The 17,043-nt window shown below is 44.0% G+C and overlaps 1 protein-coding gene across 2 annotated transcripts in view; it reads left to right on the top strand.

Annotated features, from left to right (window-relative positions):
- The window catches only part of CYGB (cytoglobin), a 52,028-nt gene that overhangs the window by 22,311 nt on the left and 12,674 nt on the right, over positions 1–17,043 (top strand). Inside the window, exons 2-3 of one of the 2 annotated variants that reach the window (XM_082204966.1) lie at positions 983–1,214; positions 4,806–4,937. In XM_082204966.1, coding sequence (XP_082061092.1) covers positions 983–1,214; positions 4,806–4,937 — 364 coding nt within the window. Of the gene's footprint in view, positions 1–982; positions 1,215–4,805; positions 4,970–17,043 lie in introns of both variants that reach the window. The other variant, XM_082204965.1, reaches the window with a different exon arrangement.

Here is a 17,043-nt window from a genome sequence, read left to right as displayed (position 1 = left end):
ATCGGGGGGACACATATCACTTAAAAGTACAAAGAAGTAAAGCTGATGTTGAGGTAGCCATTTATTAATCATATGATAAGTGATTTAAATAAAAATTGTATCCCAGTATATCATTTATTTATAAATCATTTATTTACTCATAACTGCCTCCCTTGGTTATGTCAATTATATTCTAAATCTCTCTATTGAGTAGACAGACATACACAAAGAGAGAGATAAATTGAGCTAAATGTTTATATTTATTTTGATGTTATATGTCCATGTACTTGTGGATTCTTAGTATATGTTTTCCTCTTTTTTGTTCTCTTTTTCTTTGTTCTAAAAGGTAATGAAATAAGTGATATGCATTGAAATTTCTGCTATATGTGTTTTTGAAATACCGTATTTTTCGCTCTGTAAGACACACTTTTCCCCCTCCCAAAATTAAGGGGAAATGTGCGTCTTATGGAGCAAATGCAGGCTCCATGGCTTCAGCGAAACCAACGCTGTGCTCCGGAGACTTTAGGCAGCTATCCCTGAAGCCAGGAGAGCAAGTGGGATCAGTGAGCACCGATCCCTCTTGCTCTCCTGGCTTCACTTTGCTGGAGAGGCGCTGCGCAGCTTTCCTTCTCTGCGCAGCGCCCCTTCAGCAAAGTGGGAGGAGAAATGGAAGGGGCTCCATTTCTCCTGTCGCTTTGCTGAAGGGGCGCTGCGCAGAGAGGGAGAGATTTTTTTTCTTGTTCTCCCCCTCTAAAACTAGGCACGTCTTATGGTCGGGTGTGTTCTATAGAGCGAAAAATACGGTGCACTGCCCTGGTATGCAGGTAGTCCCATTAATAGACAACAGTTCCTGGGATTCTTTGAGGGGAAGCCATGACTGTTTAAACGGATATGATACTGCTTTAAGCATATAGTGCTGACGGGGCCCAATTACACTCAACATATCTCTCTTAGGTTGACTTAGCTTTCCCATTTTCTTTCTCTTCTTAACTGCGCCGTGCAGGTTTTTTGTCAACTTCCCATCTGCCAAGCAGTACTTCAGCCAATTCAAGCACATGGAGGACCCGCTAGAGATGGAGAGGAGTCCGCAGCTGCGTAAACATGGCATGCGGGTCATGGGGGCTATTAATAGTGTGGTGGAGAACATCTACGACCCAGAAAAGGTCTCCTCCGTTCTAGCCTTGGTGGGCAAGGCGCATGCTGTCAAGCACAAAGTCGAACCATTCTACTTTAAGGTAAAGAGAAAGCCAAGTCTTTGTTCATTCATGGATAACAGGGAAATACTTCAAATAGGGCAGATAAAAAGCAGTGATTCTGTGCCGGTTGCCCATTCTGGCCATAGCTGTCAACTTTTCCCTTTTCTTGCGAGGAATCCTATTCGAAATAAGGGAATTTCCCTTTAAAAGGGGGGAAAGTGGACAGCTATGATTCTGGCCAGCTCGTGATTCCCCCCCCACACACACACAAACACACCTTTTTTGTTTTTAAATTAAATACATCCATTTGCAAAGGATCAAATTTACATAAATAAAAATTGAAAAATAAAGTGCATACTTAAACGATGAAGCCCACTCACACCAGAGGCCGTGATGGCTTTAAAAAAAGATGTTGAGACATCTTAAAGAAAACATCATTAGATCCCTTAGATCTATCCAATTACCGCCCAGTTTCGAATCTTCCATTCCTGGGTAAGGTGATTGAGAGAGCGGTTGCTGAACAGCTTGGTAGGTTTCTGGATGAAACATCGGCTCTGGATCCATTCCAGTCCGGCTTCCGCGCTGGTCATGGGACCGAGACGGCTCTGGTCGCCCTAACAGATGATCTTCGTAGACAGCTGGATCGAGGCGGGTCGGGGCTGCTGATTCTTCTAGATCTGTCAGCAGCTTTTGACATGGTCGATCACGAACTTCTGGACCACCGCCTCGCCGACGTGGGGATCCAGGGCACAGTCCTTCAATGGCTGCGCTCGTTTCTCTCTGGTCGGGGACAGAGGGTGGCGCTTGGGGGGGGAACTGTCATCCCGCCACTCCTTGGTGTGTGGAGTGCCTCAGGGTGCGATTCTCTCCCCGATGCTTTTTAACATCTTTATGCGCTCCCTCGCCCAGCTTGTCCGGAGTTTTGGGCTGGGCTGCCATCAGTATGCTGATGACACCCAACTCTATCTGTTGATGGATGGCCATCCTGACTCGGCCCCAGACACACTGATCAGATGCTTGGAAGCTGTGGCTGGATGGTTACGTGGGAGCCGGTTGAAGTTAAATCCTTCGAAGACAGAGGTCCTCTGGCTGGGACGGGACGATATGGGATTGGGGGGGCAACTCCCATCTCTTGCGGGGGTGCAATTAGTGCCAGCACCGTCCGTCAAGAGTTTGGGTGTAATCTTCGATACCTCCCTCTCTATGGAGGCGCAGATTATAGCTATAACAAAGGCGGCATTTTTTCATCTCCGCCAAGCTAAGCAGTTGGCCCCTTACCTCTCTCGCCCTGACCTAGCCACTGTGATCCATGCGACGGTCACCTCCAGACTGGATTATTGTAACTCGCTCTACGTGGGGCTGCCCTTGAGACTGACCCAGAAACTCCAGCGGGTGCAGAATGCCGCAGCGAGACTCCTTACGGGGTCCTCGCTGCGAGATCACATTCATCCGGTGCTATACCAGCTGCACTGGCTCCCGGTGGAGTACAGGATCAGGTTTAAGGTGCTGGTTTTAACCTTCAAAGCCCTATACGGCCTAGGACCCTCGTATCTACGGGACCGCCTCTCCTGGTATGCCCCACAGAGGAACTTACGGTCCTCAAATAAAAACATCTTGAAGGTCCCAGGCCTCAGAGAGGTTAGGCTGGCCTCAACTAGAGCCAGGGCTTTTTCGGCTGCGGCTCCAACCTGGTGGAACGCTCTGTCACAAGAGACAAGGGCCCTGCAGGACTTGACATCTTTCCGCAGGGCCTGCAAGACAGAGCTGTTCCACCAGGCCTTTGGTTAGGGCACAGCCTGACTCCCTCCTTTGGCAATCCTTACAATACTTTAGTTTATGGTTGCCATCAATTCTGATTTTAATTAATTCTTATGATGTTTTTATAATGTTGCACTATTTTAGTGTTGTTAGCCGCCCTGAGCCCGGCTTCGGCTGGGGAGGGCGGGATATAAATAAAATTTATTATTATTATTATTATTATTATTATTATTATTATTATGTCTTCCCTCCCCTTACAGTTTTGATTTATGGGCTACTTTTTAAATGAGGCTGCTTTTTAAATTGTATTTTAACCAGTATTTTAAATTGAGGTTTTTTTATTTGTGTCCACCCCCCCCCCATTATGTTTCCATTGTAATTTTACTGGTGTTAGCTGCCCTTTGGCCGGGGGGGAGGGGTATAAATAAAAATTATTAGTAGTAGTAGTAGTGGTGGTGGTTGTGGTAATGAAGGAGAAGGTCATCAGTGGCTACTAGCCACGTTGGCTCTGCTCTGCTTCCACAGCTAGAGGAATAATGCTTTTGAATGCCAGCTGCTGGAGACCATAGGTGGGGAGAGTGCTCTTATGCTTGGAACTTGCTTGTGGGTTTCCGGCAGGTATCTGGCTGGCTTCAGTGTGAACAGGATGCCTGACCTGGTGAACCACTGGCCTGACCCCACAGGCTTTTTTATGTTCTTATGTCGACAGCCAGGACATTCCATCCCTTCATGAGTTCATCTGAAGCCACAATGTGCTTGTTAATGTCCACCATTGGGCAAAGTGTGAAATTCTGCAAGACTTTATTTCCCTTGTCGTATTATCAGCGATTGGGAAATGCTAATTCAGTGGCCAAAAAAAAAAAAAGTGCGCTGGCATGTGGATGAGGAGGATATCATGTGAACTCCAGGAAAAAGCATACAGGCACAAGTGAGCTCTGAATGCACATTAAACTGCTGTGCAGATGTGGCCTATATAAAATTCTGGCAAATAGGCAGGGGAAATGTATTTATAGAAATACTTGTATTGCAAAGAGCATGCCTCAATAAAGGTATACATATAGAAAAATGTAATAAATTCAATAATTAAATATAAACATAAAAATTGAAGAAAAACACTTGTAGAAGAAACATAAAAATAGGACTCAGTGCAACACTGCATCTGAAGATACAAATCAAAAACAACTGAGACAAATTCACAGATACAGTCTGTTGTGGGTTCTCAGAAGCATAAGAATTTGGGATAGTCCCAGTTTGTTGATCTAACTCTTTTGGGGTTCCAAAATTCCATTCTAGTTCCAATCATGGAAGAAATTTATAATTATGTTCTGTGGTCATCAGCATTTGATTAAGGTTTCTCTCCACTAACGCTCAGGAGCTATTTCCTTTTTAAATGTTCACATGGACTTTGGACACTAAGTTCTTATTTTCATGCCAGTTGTGCCTGTTTTGAACTGTCCTGCTTTCATCTTCAGAGGTGGTCCCTTCCACTTTGTATACATGGATGCATACATAGATTAAGATGAATTCACTTGAGGTATCAAGGTGGGAGGTATTTGAGAGGCAGAATGGAAGTGAGCCAGAACGATCTATTTGCTCATTTTATTATATTTTGTACAGCGCTTTGCAATGTGCATGTGGAAGGCAATTAATAAATGAACACATGATCAGCAAAACAAATAATAAGCAAACAAGAAATAAAAATGTGGTAAGATGCCCTGGTCAGCAACATATGGAAGGACAGCATAGACCCCAATGAAGAAATTGGAATTGTGCTGGCAGGGAGACACAACAAAGATAGATACTAGTTTCTTGTTAGGGGAAAATATGGGGGACTCTGTCTTAACTTATTACTGCCACTTCTTCTCCTCCCAGATTCTCATTGGTGTCATACTGGAAGTGCTTGCCGAAGACTACGCCAATGAATTCACCTCCCCAGAGGTCCAGAGAGCCTGGGCCAAGATGAAGAGCCTCATCTGCACTCACGTGACTGCCGCGTACAAGGAGGTGGGCTGGGTGCAGTATCCAAACTCCACCATGTGAGCAGACCAGGGAAACAGGGCTGGGGAGGGCTTGGGGTTTCCTCTGAGGCTTTGCGCTCTCACTACATGCCACCCCTCTCTGCGCTCCCAGTAGATTCGTAAGCCTAGGCTCGGTAGTCTTAACGATGAGGATTCTGCCACAGCAATAAGGGGAAGAGGGGAAAGTTGGGGAAACACTTTGTAGTTCAGAGATGATTTGACAATGTGGTCTAACTCGCCTGTGAGCAACCTAATTGCAGAAGATTGAACGTAATCTGGTACTGACTACCCATAAGGCATGCAGTTATCTAAAGAATTCAGAAGTGCTTTGATGCACTCCCAAGGACTGTGAACTGCACATGCTCTGAGGAGTATGATGCTTAACCTTTCATCCTTGGCAGTCCTCATAGGGAGGCTAGCCAGTTTCCCTCACTGTCCCTTCTGATATTTGAACTGTTTTAATGAGGGACTCTTTCCATATGTTCTCTGTGCTTCAGCTTTCCCACTGCTGTACGAAATCAGCACTTAGTATAGCACTGGGAAGGCACGTCAACAGACTGGGAAGCTGTAGTGCAGCGGTGGCTTTTAGACCCCACCATTTTGCTATTGATGGCAAGCTGCTAGGATGTCCAAATCCATAAAACAAGAAGGAGTCTTGTGGCACCTTAAGGACAAACAGATTTATTGCAGCATAAACATTTGTGGGCTCCCGTCTGCATCCTCAGCAGCATAGCTACCCCTTGGAAGCTGCCACAATAGGAAGCTGCCTCAAACAGAGTCAGACCATCGTCCATCTACCACAGTATTGTCTGCACTCAGCGACAGCAGCTCTATAGGATTTCAGGTGGAATCTCTCCTAGTCGTATGCGGAGATGCTGGGAATTGAACTTAGGACATTTTGCGTGCAAGGCAGATGTCCCAGCAGTAAGCTACGGCCCTCTTCGGTTTCAGTTTGATCCCACAGAGTTGCAGAGCTTCCAAAGCTCAGGCACGGTACCACTAAAACATCTTGCGAGGCTTCCACTGATCACAGGCTACCCAGGAGGAAGTGCTGTCTCTGGTCTCTAATTATGAAGAAAGCATATAAATCATACCTAGGTTGATGCTAAAATTCTTGAGTTTTCCTCTGATAGATCCCTAGCTCAATATTAAATCATCCTTTCAACAACAGCAAAACTCCTCCTAGCCTGTAAATCATAGATAATAAGGCAGCTCCTGCACGTTGTTGAATCATCCAGCCTCGTCTCTCTCCAAGCCCAGAGATATTTTTGTTCTTCTTCATTGGCGGTGATTTGCTTGCATAATTGTTGAAGCCTGTGATTCACCTCAGCTCTCTGTCTAGGTGGCGAAGAGTGTCAGTTCTGGCCTATTTTCATAAAGAGCTCAGGGATATTAGAAGAGCGTGCTGGGATTCCCTCTCCGATCTTGATTCATACTGGGTTAGAACAAAGGCTTAGTCAGACAGATTGATGCAGAAAGGGATTTGCCAAGGCTCTGGATATTCTCCCAGAGGCAACCCAGCCTCAGCAATGACTCAGCAGCTCATAGTAGGCAAACTCGGTGTTTAGCCAGGCAAGTATGTAAAGCAGCTGCAGGAATTAGGGACGAAGTTTGTAATGGTGGTGTGTGTCATTTTCTGGCTGATTCCAAGGGAAGGAAATCACAGGCCAGGAGACTTCCTTCACCAATATCTGTGTAGATGTTGTGCTGTAAGAGAGCAATTGCTGCCAACTTAACGACCCAACAGAAGTCTCTTCTGTTTACTTGTTGACAGAACCAGATGGCCACACAAGACTGCCATTCCCTTAGCAATACAGTGGTACCTCGGGTTACAGATGCTTCAGGTTACAGACTCCGCTAACCCAGAAATAGTACCTCGGGTTAAGAACTTTGCTTCAGGATGAGAACAGAAATCGTGCTCTGGCGGCACGGCGGCCCCTGGAGGCCCCATTGGCTAAAGTGGTGCTTCAGGTTAAGACCAGTTTCAGGTTAAGAACAGACCTCCGAAACGAATTAAGTACTTAACCTGAGGTACCACTGTAATAGTGAAGCACTATCTCCCCTCCCCGGGAACAATAAAATGAGCATGCAAGGCATTTCATTGTACTATAATATGGGTGAGTAAGTGCTAGGCTTTAAAGGAAGTCTAGCATGGGTCTGAGAGGTTTTTCATTTGCCCCCCCCCCCCCGTTTTCCACAGGAAATCTGCTTTTTACTGTTGAATCAGGACAGACATCGTTCTGCAGAAAACCTGGATGATGTTTGCTGTGATTCAGTGGTAAACTGCGGGTTTTCCATGGGGAAAGAGGAGGGACAAGAAGAAGTGTGGATGAGTCCAAAGTAAAAAAAGACAGCAAGGCAATAAGGTGTTGCTTGTTCTTACAGTTCTATAGGAATGGCAAGGATACCTTGAATGCACACAGACATTGTCACACAAGCAGGAGATACCAAAATAGTGTTTCTGCGTTTCTGCATCTACTACATTAGTTGGGTTATTATGTCTTGAATAACAATCCTGCCATTCCTTACTCACAGCCAAAGCTAGATTAAGGCTGCAGTCCTGTCTGCACTTACTTGGAAGTAAACAGCACTCAACACAGTAGGACTTACTTCCGAGTTCACATGTTACACGGTTATGCTACAAAGATGTGTGCAAAGCAGTAATACCTTGGAGAGAATGTACAGAACAACGGGCTTTTTTTCTCTATGGAGATAAAGAACCCTTGGTTCTCTCTACCTTTGCCCCAAAATATTTTTGCTTCAGTCCCACCCAGGAGAAAAGGCATATTAATATTAATAATAAATAAGTCATACTGTGTTGAGTGTTGAATATAACCCATAAAGCTAAAGTGCATTTTAATCTGTAATTTTAGTTTATAATATATATTTTAGCGGTTGTTTTTATTCATATATTTATTATTTTTTAAAAAACACACCTTGATTTAACCTTGACCTTAATTAACTATTTTAATGACACACACACACAGGGTTTTATTTACAGTTGAGTGGCATACAAGTACAAGTCGTTTTATTATGGTCAATGACCATAATCCTCATCAACATTCATACAAATATTGATCTGGATGGATAAAGTAGTAGGGAAGAAAGGTTGTTTACTGTAATTATATCTCTAGCAGCAAAACAGGCAACAGAAGGACAAATGTTTGACAGAATGTCCTTCCAGCAGATTAACTAAGAGTGTGGGGACTGTTCCACTTGCATTAACTTTTGTCCACTCAAAGCGCCTCAAGTGACCTAAGTCCGGCTGACCTTGCAGGCTGACACTGAGTGCATGGAAACATGGTGCTTGCTTCCAAGGCATCATCTAATGGAAGTGTGAAGTGTTTCCACTGACCTGGGTTGCTTCAAGAGCAGCTCAAGTCAGAAGGAACCATACCATCAATCTGGTTGGAATCCACTGATCTCATCCCCTTTTGCTAGTACAGAAACAAACTGGCTTTCATAGTTATGCTATCAAGGATGCATTATAGACTAAAATGCTCGGAAGGGTTTTGCACACTCAGAAAACGCTTCCGCAAATTAGTGGACTTGTTCTGTGATGGGAAAATGCACTGGAAAGTTTGTGTTGACGCAACATCTTATAACCTCTCTACAAACAAATCCGGCTGAATGCTCAATAACTGGTCAACATCATCTAACCACCCTGCAAACTTTGTGCAAATGAATCAGGATGAATGTTGAACAAACGGGTCATCTGAAGGCAACCTTGAAAATTTAGATCCAGTGTCTAGATTGCAAAGTAGCGGTCGTATAGTGAGCATTTGTCGGTGTCGTATCCCTGGAAGGAAATGGTTCTCTTAGAGGAGCTTGGGCATAGCAGGGAGCAACTGCAGGAAGAGGAAGAAAAAGGCAGCTTTACAATTTCAGCCTGACAAGGGCACTGAGAGGCCAGTGCTAGCTTACATAAAATAGTCTAGTGAGCTGAAGGACATTGAGCCAGAATAGGGCATGCGCTCCAATTCAGAACGATATGGAAGTCTGTGATAAATGAAGCAATGATATCTGGAAGTGCTCTCTTCTCTATGAGGCAAAGAGCCAGAAATTCCTAACTTAAGTCATTAACACCACAACTGATTTCAGCCAGCAGTTCTGAGAGAATATTTATGAAAGATTTTGCCTCTCCCAGTTCAGGCAAAAATATGGAGCATGCAGTCTTCAGGGTATTTATGAAGGTTCTCCTGATTTTCTTGAGGGAAGTAAATGCCATCTTTTAATTCTAAGTAAATTTCCAGTCCTCAGGAGATTATTAAAGTAAATTTGACAACTGAAAGACAGCTGTTTCATAAGCTGTTTTTATTTTTATTTCAAACAGCTTATGAAGAGGAAAATCTGTATTTGGGTGGTATGTCACTGCAGGTGGCAGATGGGTCAGGGGTTCACATGCCTGAGTGCTCCTTCATCAAAAGTTTGTGGAGGACAAAGCTACCAGTGGCTACCATTCATGAGGTCCTTGTATTGCCTCCAGAATCAGAAGCAGCATGTCTCTGAATACCTGGTCCTGGGGTCTGGAGTCCTGTTGTCTTGCCCAGAGGCTTCCCATAGACCTCTTGTTGGCCACTGTGAGAAACAGGATGCTAAGACTAGATAGGCCCTTGGTCTGCCTCCAGCACAGCTCTTCCTATGTTCTTAACAACACAGATTTGTCATCTCATTTTTATTCAAATTATAGTAATTATTTCTAAATTTGCACATTAGCAAATGCAAATTTTATGCAAATCTCTGTCCTCCTTTGTCCCCCCCTCCCTTTTTTGGCAATGCATATATTCTATTTATGCAAATCTCTGTCCTCCCTCTTTTTCTGGCAATGCCTTTCTTCTATTTTGGCAATGTGTAAGTGACCATCACAGCAAACAGAATACTGATGCAGAAGACCTCGCTTTGCCATTTTTATATTCCTGTATATGAAAAAGAATGAAAAGCTGTGTTCAACTGTCCATTCCCCTGGGTTCTGAAGGTGATCTGTTGGATGAGAGCTGTTGTTTCAGCAAGGAAGCAGCTCACGAGTGGGAAGTGGAGGCTCCACCCCTTCCTGGCTCTTAGCCAGGCCCTTATCCAGACAAGTGATTCCTTTCTTCCTCCTGAATAGCTTCACATGCGGGGCACTTTGGTGTTGGTGCTGAAGCTTCTGCTTGGCTCCTCATCACCTCTGCTCCTGTGACTATGGGAGAGAAGGCGGGACATGTCCAGGAACCCTGGCAGGTAGTATGGGAACCTTCAATGTTAGGGCAGGGATATCTGGGTCCATTGGCTGTTCAGAGTCACTGGCAGTGTGGAGATAGTCCTGCTCCCCTTGCTCATTCTCTGAGAAAACCTGAACCCTGACAGCAAGCCATCTGGAATTCTAAACATCTTGACTTAGCTAACGATGGACTCCAGTGCAAATAGGGACTGTCCTTTTCTAGGGTTCTCTGCCACCAGTTAAAAGGCAGAGTTGCAATCTTCAGACGCAAGAACAACTCCTTCAAAGACTATCCAATCCAGGCTTATATCAAGAGAATCCATAAAGAACTAAGAGAAGGGCAAAGGATCCCAGCCCAAAACATTATGGGGATTTAGTTGGGAATCTCAGTGAGCTTCTGAACCAACGCCATATTCTCATGGAATATTTGTTTGCACTGCTGAGATGTTTCCAAGAAAAACTGTGGAGTGAAAACCTGTTATAATTCCATCCAAACTCACAGCAGGGATAGAAGGGTTTGAAACAACGGGATATCAAGGATCTCTGCAGGCTCCCTCAAATGTTCACACACTAAGTTTATCTTGACATGTAGGACCTCCAAGACATTTCATCCATCACCCGGGAAGTTATTGACATGTTAAGTTTTAAGTAAAGAGAATATTGAGTGTTGCCAGAAGACCCCTGTAGCTTTTCAGCAGGGTTCCAGAATCCAAGAGTAGCTGAGATTTGGGTACCCATTAGATGTGAGACCCAGCTGTATTTGAGGGGAACAACTGTGTAGGTCTTTCCCATGGAATTAGCAATGCACTAGAAGGAGGGGGCTGGTTTTGTGGGAATGACCTGCCCAATGGGCCCTATGACCAAGTCATTTGAACATTCTTTACGGTATTTACAATTCCAGTTATTTATTAATCGCTTTTCAGGCTGAGCCCCCACAAAGCCATACGCAGAACAACAGAACCTCAGGCAGTGTATGGAACATGGAGTAGATACAGGCAAGAGAGGTACTGAATTAGATCGCCAACATTCTTTAAGGAAATAAGAAAATTGTAATTTTTAATACCTTCTTGAATGACAGAACAAATGTGAACTGGAAGAGTTCCACAATTACTGGGCCACTAATGAAAAGACCCTGCCCCATGTGCTTACCAGCCTAACTGACTATACCGGGGGACACACAAGCAGGACCTCAGATGAGGTTCTTAGATTATGGGCAGGGTTATATGGCTGCAGGTGTTCCCTTGGGTAATCCAGAACCAAACCATTTAGGGCCTTCAAAGCTTGTATCAGCATTCTGATATAGCCAAATGCAACTAGCACAAAACTGGTATCATGGATTCAGACCTTCTGCCCTCTGTTAGCATCCTGGTGGCTGTACCAGTTGAAGTTTCTGAGATGGCTTCAAAGCACTGCTAAGTCCATTTCAGTAGTACGGTTTAGCCAGCTTATTTGTGGATAGAAAGCTCCCACATAAGAGCATTGAAATTAAACTTAGGAATTCATCACAGCTGACCAGTTAGGCACACATAGCAACAACATTATCTGTTACCACTTAAACTTGGTGCCTGAGAGACGTCAAGGAATCTCAAAAATTAGGCACATTGGCATCAGAATTAGATAAATAGTCAGGTGGAGAAAAATAATTGTAAGCCTGTCAGACTTGACCATTTTGTTTTTTTTCTGTTTCTGGCCAAGTTGCTACAGCAAATTCTAGCCTTCAAAAACACATTATAAAAAAATGATAATACTGGTTTATTACTTTACAGACTTAATTGTTACTAAATAGAATCCAGATGTCTACAGCTGCCATCCCTTGTGTATCAACCTAATAAGCAAAACACATGCCACTAGGATACCACTAAGATAAAACATATGCATGTACAAAAACATGTTTGTAAATATTACATTATCAAAATTAAAATTGGTGTGTGTGTGTGTGTGTGTGTGTGTGTGTGTGTGTGGTGAAAATTAAGGGCTGTCCTCTTTTCTGTTCTCCTCCCTTTCCAAATCTGTCTGAAAGACTTATGACTTATTCACAGATTTATCAAGAAAACACAAAAGTCAAACTGAAAAATTGGAATGCATTTTTTAAAAACCCCAGTGGAATTAAAAGTAGGGGGGAAGAGCAAAAACGACGAAAAAACCTTGGCGCAAGTTGTGGTACTCCCTTAGCGCACACAGTGAGAGACAGCTGCTCCATGTTTCATACAGGTCTAATATCTGGATCCTAAGCCCTTTCTCTTACTCTTTCTCATATCATAAGCAACAGACATTTCAAAATGAAAATTCTTGGAAACCAGATTCCATTTATCTCTTCTGTTTCACTCTGTGCTCGGTAGATAAGTCATAGATTGCATCATGCCATGTTTACTCTGCTTAATGCCTTGCATAGTTCTCGTGGCATGAATCTAACACACTTTGACTTGAACTAATTGGATTGTCCAAGAACCCATAGGCTGTGATTACTCAAGCAAATTACTGCACTCGGGAGGCTAGAGAACACTCTCTTTAGTGTTTTAACTGTGCAAAACAAAGTTGGGTTTTCGTTCATTCAGTTCAGCCATGACCAAGGTAGGAACCATGCGCATATAATCCTAGCTAAATTGGAAATTGTAATTGCGGGATATCTTGGGGAGAAGAAAAGGCTAATGAGTAAACCCTACATGAATCTGGAGTGGACAGTCGGACGGTGCCTTGTATGCCTCTTTCCAGCAATTCCGGCAGCCAAGCTGGTGCCAAATGTATTGCTCTGCTTTCCTTTGGACCACATTGGTGAGGCGTGTGTGTGTGTGTGGTCTTGCCATCTGGGCAGCCCAGAACCTCTATACACACTGCCCAGGCTTGCATCCCAGAGAGATCACTTCAGTGCAGCTAATGCAGCAAAAATAACATGTGAGTCAGCAATTATGAGTTACCGATCTCTGCAGCCACAGCGGGTGCTGTGATTCTCCACCGGTTTGGTTTCGCCCTCAGAGGCAGACTCCGTTGTCTCTCGAGACAGATGGATTCCAACTCTTTGAATTCTCAAATGTTTTCCATATATTCCCCACATGTTTCCTGTGTGTCTTTGATGCCCAAAGAGATCTGATCTCAATCTTTGAAATTGACGGTTGACATATGGCAGCATTAGATGAGATGAGAGAAGATTTAGTATTTGGCAGCTCTTATAGAATGGTATGTCATAACGGGTTTTAAAACTCTCAGCACTTTCAGCCCTAACTCATCTGCCAACAACTTTCTATGCATCCCTTAGAAAACCTCAGCCACTCTGTCATATTTTGTAACATATTCTAGGGAATTCATGATTCACAAATTGGTCAACAGGTCACCTGTTGTTCCCTGATAAGCTGGTTGACTATTGATGGGCACTAGGTACTAGAATCATATTCAACATCTGCCCTTGGTATAAGCTTTCGTGTGCATGCACACAAAAGCTTATACCAAGAACAAACTTAGTTGGTCTCTAAGGTGCTACTGGACTATTTATGTATTTATTTATTTAGACCGTGTCGAACCAACACAGCTACCTACCTGAATCTAGAACATCTGCCCTGGTTACTGTTTTATTTCTGAGCCCAGCTCAAAATACTGATTTTGATCCATTCACTGAGATATGCAGACAACAATTTCACTAGGTTGTCTTCTTCAAAGTGCAATACTTTTTCAGCAAAAGCCTCTGGACTCTGTCATGTCCTTGTGCGTATTATTATTATTATTGTTGTATGTTTTTCTTTCACCAGACCTTCGGAGATTAGGAGTTTTAAGGATATGGCTTGTTCTGCTTTTTTTCTTTTTCCCTGTGTGGCTTGATTTGCTTTTACATCTACTTTTATTTATGTTTTTCAGATATGTTAATAATTGAAACTGTATAATATACACTTTTTGAAAACTGTCCAAGCTTAAAAAGTGATACATAGATCTAGTAAGTAAACAAAACACTTAAACAAACAACTACAACTTTAATTTTAGAGTTAAAATGCCAAAAAGTCTGGTACCCCATGAAACTGCTGTCAGAGAACTTGAAGGATGCCTGCATTTATTAATTACAGAGCATTTTTATTGTGCAAAGTGCTTAACAATCCGTGTTGCTGAAAATTATAAGCAGATCCCCATTATAGCTTTCCCCCTCTTGATCTTCAGAGCTGAATATTGATCACTCATCATGAATTTACGAATGGAAAAGGTGGCTTCCAAATCAGCTTTCAGTCAGAACTGTCACCTCTGAACAGGTGTTCAGTGCTGTGACTCAATTCCAGCAATGCAACTAAAATTACTTACCTGCTGAGACAAATTACTTAGCTGAGACATTTCCTCAAAACATCACCTGTACTGAGATGGTGAAGTATCTTACTTTGTTAGAAATGAGTAGTTAAATAGGTAGTCGTCTTTTTTAAGAACCTTCATACGCATACACAAACTGTGATTGTTGACAGCCATCAGGATTGCTAATATCCAGGTTCTGTCTGGCATCCATTGAAAGAGGCTGTCCTTATTGCTTTGCATGGGTTTTCAAAACCCTGTTCCTTTGGTTGGGATATTTTCACACATTGCAGCTGCTTTTAAACAAACAATGAAAAGGTTGGCAGCACTAAAAAATATAAGTAATGTGTTTCCCCCACCCTCATTTGTTTGCTCTTGTTTGAGGGCTGTTTGCTGCATGACCAATGGTTTCTTTAGTGCCATTTTTACACAATCCCAGCCAGTCAGGGTTCATGGAGTTGATGTAATGATGTCATAACACCCCCACACCCCCAAAATGCCTGGCAGCCACTTCTTCCTGCACTGACATGTAGCTAGCCAGGAGTAAAGATAAAGGGACCCCTGACCATTAGGTCCAGCTGTGACAGACTCTGGGGTTGCGGTGCTCATCTCGCTTTATTGGCCGAGGTAGCCAGCGTACAGCTTCCGGGTCATGTGGCCAGCATGACTAAGGCGCTTCTGGTGAACCAGAGCAGCGCACGGAAACGCTGTTTACCTTCCCGCCGGAGTTATTTACTTGCACTTTGACGTGCTTTTGAACTGCTAGGTTGGCAGGAGCAGGGACCGGGCAACAGGAGCTCACCCCGTCACGGGGATTCGAACCGCCGGCCTTCTGATCAGCAAGTCCTAGGCTCTGTGATTTAACTCACAGCTCCACCCGCGTCCCTCTAGCCAGGAGTGGCATGTAGCTAACCAGATCAAGCTACATGATGATTCCACAATGCCAGTTCGGGGTGAGGGCATTGCTTCCTGCCCTTACTCTTAGTGGGCAAATTCTTTTTACCTCTGTTCACTGTCCATCTCCAGTTGCCCAGCGAGGCATTTTTATTATTTTTTACACATATTTGGTTCATTCCTAATTGTAGTAGAACCTGCTAAAGCACATTTCATACCAAGAAGGAGCAATATGATGGAAATGTAACTGGTGATGTGTTGTGCGCAGTGGTGTGGTACCTAGTCCAGTGATATTCACCCTGCCTCTGCAAACATATACACGCCTTTTCTTGCTCTGCCGAAATCCCCCAGATCTCTATGACAGCCTCTGTACATGAACTGCATACTAAATGAAGCATCCTCCGTGCACTGTAACACTGCTTTTTGTTGTCATGAACTGGGACACACACACAAAAAGCCATAACAAAACATATCCCATGTTGTTGGAAGTATTCGTTAAGATCAATAGAGTTGGAGATAAGGACAGGGCCGTCTTACCCATAGGCAGTAGGGGTGCGGGTCACCCAGGCGGTGGGCTCTCAGGGATGCCAGGCTGAGAGTCTGGGACCCAAGAGTTGAGTCCGGGGAAGAGCCCACCTGTGAGTCATAGCGCCGCGGCGGGCTCTTCTGCTGCAGATGGCTCTATGCCACGAGTTCTGGGGCGACTGAGCCAGTGAGATGCTGAGGCGCCGGCTGGCCGGCTCCACCCTCCTGAGTGCCTGGGACTGGGCAACTGTGGGGGGCGCTGGATGGATCTTTAGACCCCAGTGCTGCATATGCTTAAGACAGCCCTGGATAGGGAACAGTTGAAGCAGAGCACAATGTGGGTGCCACAGTGTGTTCAGTGACCCCTTAACACTTTGCCAATCTAGCATACAGCATGCTTTGGCTAATTTAGGTTGATGAAGTACACTTCCCTGTAGTGGTTGCAGTCAGTGGAATAGAGGGACTAGTCGAGTCCCCTAAATGTTCCCCTGGTGCCTCCTTCCTAAAGCCTGAGAGGATTCTGCTTGGCTTAGAGAGGGAGGCCAATGCTCCGACAGGGTCCAAGAGCCCTCTGGCCACATAAAGCCCTAAACTGCCTAAATTGGCTCCCAGTATGTTTCCGAGCACAATTCAAAGTGTTGGTGCTGACCTTTAAGGCCCTAAACGGCCTGGGTCCTGTATACCTGAAGGAGCGTCTCCACCCCCATCGTTCAGCCCAGACACTGAGATCCAGCACCGAGGGCCTTTGGTGGTTCCCTCCCTACGAGAAGTGAGATAACAGGGAACCAGGCAGAGGGCCTTCTTGGTAGTGGCGCCCACTCCCATCAGATGCCAAAGAAATAAACAACAACCAGACTTTTAGAAGACATCTGAAGGCAGCCCTTTTTAGGGAAGTTTTTAATGTTTGATGTTTTATCATGTTTTTAATATTCTGTTGAGAGCCACCCACAGGGCAGGGTATAAGTAAAGTATTATTATTATTATTATTATTATTATTATTATTATTATTATTATTATTATTAAAAACCTCTCATATCCATGCCTACAAAGCAGATATAATCAAAAGTGTGGCTGAGCCCTGAATGTCATAGCAATGTATTAAATAATCCCAATTGAATGAAAAGCCATTAAAAAAATTAGAAAAATGAGAACATGCCAATCATCCCAATATCTTTCTGTGTATTGGGCAAGGTGGGAAATACTGATATTAGGT

This window comes from Podarcis vaucheri (assembly GCF_965113315.1).
Source record: "Podarcis vaucheri genome assembly, chromosome: 2".
Taxonomy (NCBI): Eukaryota; Metazoa; Chordata; class Lepidosauria; order Squamata; family Lacertidae; genus Podarcis; species Podarcis vaucheri.
The sequence above is the reverse complement of the archived record's forward strand: the minus strand, read 5'-3'. Positions and strand labels throughout refer to the sequence as shown.